The sequence below is a fragment of the Nansenia antarctica genome, assembly GCF_963989245.1.
Source record: "Nansenia antarctica genome assembly, chromosome: 18".
NCBI classification, from domain to species: Eukaryota; Metazoa; Chordata; class Actinopteri; order Argentiniformes; family Microstomatidae; genus Nansenia; species Nansenia antarctica.
Genome location: NC_137691.1, coordinates 18,496,023 through 18,500,764, shown reverse-complemented (window position 1 = coordinate 18,500,764; position 4,742 = coordinate 18,496,023). Strand labels below are relative to the sequence as shown.

The 4,742-nt window shown below is 45.9% G+C and overlaps 1 protein-coding gene across 1 annotated transcript; it reads left to right on the top strand.

The window, feature by feature from the left end:
- Positions 1–3,597: 3,597 nt before the first annotated feature.
- On the top strand, positions 3,598–4,455 carry LOC308173057 (polyadenylate-binding protein 1A-like; the record flags this gene model as incomplete). The annotated part of the gene is made up of 1 exon (XM_080548023.1): positions 3,598–4,455. One exon carries the CDS (start codon positions 3,598–3,600, stop codon positions 4,453–4,455), a length of 858 nt encoding a protein of 285 aa, XP_080404149.1.
- Between the last annotated feature and the right edge of the window lie 287 nt (positions 4,456–4,742).

The following is a 4,742-nucleotide window of genomic DNA, read 5'->3' as shown; positions in this document are numbered from 1 at the left end:
AAACGATGAACTTTGATGACCTCCAAGGAAGACCTATGCGCATCATGTGGTTTCAGCTTGACCCTTCACTGAGGAAGAGTGGGGTAGGCAATGTTTTCCTCAAGAACTTGGAGGAATCTATTGACAGCCAGGCCCTCTACGACACGTTTTCTACATTCGGAAAGGTCCTTTCCTGTAAGGTGGTTTGTGATGAGAATGGCCAATCTAAAGGCCATGCCTATGTGCAATATGAGTGCCAGGAGGCTGCTGAGAGAGCCATTAAGAGGCTGAATGGCATGCTGTTCAATGACAAACCAGTGTTTATTGGACACTTCAAATCTAACAAAGAACGAGAGGCTGAACATGGAGCCAGGGCCAGAGAGTTCACCAATGTGTACATAAAAAACCATGGCAAGGATATGGATGACCAAAAACTGAAGGAAAAGTTTTAAATATATGGACCAACCCTGAGAGTCCGGGTCATGACTGATGTCAAGGGTCAGTCCAGGGGTTTCGGTTTTGTTTGCTTCGAAAGGCATGAGGACGCCCAGAAGGCTGTCGACGACATGAATGGTCAGAACATCGACGGGAGAAAGGTCTACGTGGGCCGTGCCCAGAAGAGAAGAGAGCGCCAGACCGCGCTGAAGCACCGGTTTGAACACATGAAGCATGAGCGTATGACCAGATACCAGGTTTGTGGCCTCCAGTTCTCTGATACTAACACAGAAGTTGATACTATTTACACATAGTTATTGTTGATGTATTTGAGGTATGAAAAACATCTCACTAAACAGGTTTTTTCGCTTACCAGGGTGTCAATCTGTACGTGAAGAACCTGGATGATGGCTGGGACGATGAGCGTCTGCACCGAGCGTTCTCCTCCTTCGGAACGATCACCAGTGCGAAGGTGATGATGGAAGGTCAACGCAGCAAGGGCTTCGGCTTTGTGCGCTTCTCCTCCCCCGAGGACGCCACCAAGGCCATGACAGAGATGAACGGCCGCGTCGTGGCCAACAAGCCGTTGTATGTGGCCCTGGCCCGGAGCAGGAAGGACCGCCAAGCACACCAACAGGCGTTTATCACAGAAGAGTACAGTGTCTGCGGCATGCCCGACCTAGTCATCGACCCCTACCAGCCTGCTCCACCGTCTGGATACGTCATGGCTCCCGTTCCACAGCCCCAGACCCGTGGTGGTACTACCTACTACCTCACCAACCAGCTGGATCAACTGAGACCTCCTCCTGGCTGGGCCACCCAGAGTGTGCAACCTCAGTACTTCCAGAACATGCCCTCCTACATCATGCCTCACTACCCAAAGCAGCACATGGCTCCTCCCCAGCTCCAGGTCCTCATGCAGCAGCAGCAGCCTGCTTCGCTGACTGCCTCCATGCTGGCCGCCACTCCTCCTGAGGAGCGGAAACAGCTGCTGGGTGAGTCTACTTTACGATCTTTAGATCCCCCATTAGCTATACTGTATAATAACTGTTACTGATTTGTTTGATTCTCCATCCCTCCAGGTGAGCATCTCTTCCAACTTATCAAGGAAACTCACCCCAGTCTAGCTGCCAAGGTCACAGGGATGCTGCTGGAGATGGACAACGAAGAACTTCTCTACATGCTGGAGGCTCCAGAGTTCCTGAGCTCCAAGGTGGATGCAGCGGTCGCTGCGCTGCAGGCACACTGGTCCCAGGTCCCCATGCAGCAGCAGCAGCAGCCTTCTTCGCTGACTGCCTCCATGCTGGCCGCCACTCCTCCTGAGGAGCGGAAACAGCTGCTGGGTGAGTCTACTTTACGATCTTTAGATCCCCCATTAGCTATACTGTATAATAACTGTTACTGATTTGTTTGATTCTCCATCCCTCCAGGTGAGCATCTCTTCCAACTTATCAAGGAAACTCACCCCAGTCTAGCTGCCAAGGTCACAGGGATGCTGCTGGAGATGGACAACGAAGAACTTCTCTACATGCTGGAGGCTCCAGAGTTCCTGAGCTCCAAGGTGGATGCAGCGGTCGCTGCGCTGCAGGCACACTGGGCTAAGGAGGCTGCACAGAAGTCTGACCCCCGACCAGCTTGAGTTCAATGAGACTAAGACAAGGGATGGAAATCCAGACATTTAAAACCTACTCCTACAACATTTAAACATCTTTTAACATAGAACAGCTTTTGCTATATTTTTGGATATTACAGTATTAATAAATTATTTCATTACCAAATGAACAAAATGTACTCTGCTATGTCTGAGTGTCCTTTACTGTGTCAGTGATCAGAATATCAACAGTGTGGTCCTGTAGAGAGAGACTTGATAGCTCTGCATTTTGGATTGTACATTTTGGAAAGTCATTTGGAAAGTCATTAAATACCGCTGACTGTGATCAATTCTCAAACTATCTTCAGAGGCCAATACATCTCTGTGCTTCTAGATCTGGGCCAAACAATAACATTTGAGATCAGCAAGATTTGTTTACCTCTATTTGATTAATCTCATTTTGGAAAACTAAGTAAGGGCTTTTATTCAAGTGCAGTGGGCTCATTTATTATACAGTATACAATCGTTCAATCATTTGTTATACACTATTTAAAAAATCCATTCTGTTTGCAAGATAGGACTTTGATTTCACTAACTAGTCATTTCATTTACTACACATTATTGAAAAGGGATCGCTATTCTGGAGCCGTCATCAAACATCAAAACATCTCTGTGTTTATAGATCTGGGAACAAACAATACGATTTGAAACTAGGGATGTACCTGAATACGAAAATGTTATTCAGAAAAGCATAAATAATGCAATACACATACAGTTTCTAGTTGCTCATTATTATTCTGAAAAAATGTCAATATTGACATCAACGCAATCAGTCATTATGTTTCTTAAATCAATTCATATAATTGTGGATGGCCACAAGATAAAAATGCCCATTATGTTTGCGATATATGAGTTTGATTTCACTAACTAACTAGTCATTTAATTCACTACACATTATTGACCGAGTCAGCGCAGAGCAGGCAGCGAGAACAAATTCCACCGGCTTTGGTCGTGTGACTAATAAACTATCTATCTATCTATCATAAGAAATGCATTGCTTCTTTAGGGTCTTTGATGAAAACAGTGCTTCTGATATATATAGTAAATATGTGCAAAATACTTTTCTCCTCCGAATATCTATTCCCTCCATACTGTATGTGGTTCAGAGTGCACCAAATACATCTCCTAGCGAAGGTCTCCTGAACCCCAACATGGGAGAAAAACCCAAACTCTGTACAACATACACTGCTGGCTACAGCCCTTCAGGTAACAATGAGTAGTTAACATATTTGCATATAGAAATGTAGATATAACATCAAGGATTTCTATGGTTACACAAAAACAGTTCACAGTTGAGAATGTGATGATGTAAAAAACGAGGACCACACAACTGGGGTTCTAGAACCAGTTCTAGTGTAAACAACAGTGTTATGATTTAAATGACCTGCAATTCCTCTGCATAGAACACACATTTGATTATTATCAAGAATATCCAAAGCTAAAATATTAGGGTTAGGAGAAGTTTTCTAACCTAACTAAATATGGCCTGTATGTTGTATGTTGGAGATCTCCACCAGGATACCACTGAGACAATGTTGGATGAGAAATTCAGCTCTGCAGGTGCAACTACCATCCGAGTGTGCAGGGACAAGATCACCCAACGATCCTTGGGGTATGCCTATGTCAACTTTCAACAGCACGCTGATGCAGAGCTTGCTCTGGAAACGATGAACTTTGATGACCTCCAAGGAAGACCTATGCGCATCATGTGGTTTCAGCTTGACCCTTCACTGAGGAAGAGTGGGGTAGGCAATGTTTTCCTCAAGAACTTGGAGGAATCTATTGACAGCCAGGCCCTCTACGACACGTTTTCTACATTTGGAAAGGTCCTTTCCTGTAAGGTGGTTTGTGATGAGAATGGCCAATCTAAAGGCCATGCCTATGTGCAATATGAGTGCCAGGAGGCTGCTGAGAGAGCCATTAAGAGGCTGAATGGCATGCTGTTCAATGACAAACCAGTGTTTATTGGACACTTCAAATCTAACAAAGAACGAGAGGCTGAACATGGAGCCAGGGCCAGAGAGTTCACCAATGTGTACATAAAAAACCATGGCAAGGATATGGATGACCAAAAACTGAAGGAAAAGTTTGAAATATATGGACCAACTCTGAGAGTCCGGGTCATGACTGATGTCAAGGGTCAGTCCAGGGGTTTCGGTTTTGTTTGCTTCGAAAGGCATGAGGATGCCCAGAAGGCTGTCGACGACATGAATGGTCAGAACATCGACGGGAGAAAGGTCTACGTGGGCCGTGCCCAGAAGAGAAGAGAGCGCCAGACCGCGCTGAAGCACCGGTTTGAACACATGAAGCATGAGCGTATGACCAGATACCAGGTTTGTGGCCTCCAGTTCTCTGATACTAACACAGAAGTTGATACTATTTACACATAGTTATTGTTGATGTATTTGAGGTATGAAAAACATCTCACTAAACAAGTTTTTTCGCTTACCAGGGTGTCAATCTGTACGTGAAGAACCTGGATGATGGCTGGGACGATGAGCGTCTGCACCGAGCGTTCTCCTCCTTCGGAACGATCACCAGTGCGAAGGTGATGATGGAAGGTCAACGCAGCAAGGGCTTCGGCTTTGTGCGCTTCTCCTCCCCCGAGGACGCCACCAAGGCCATGACTGAGATGAACGGCCGCGTCGTGGCCAACAAGCCGTTGTATGTGGCCCTG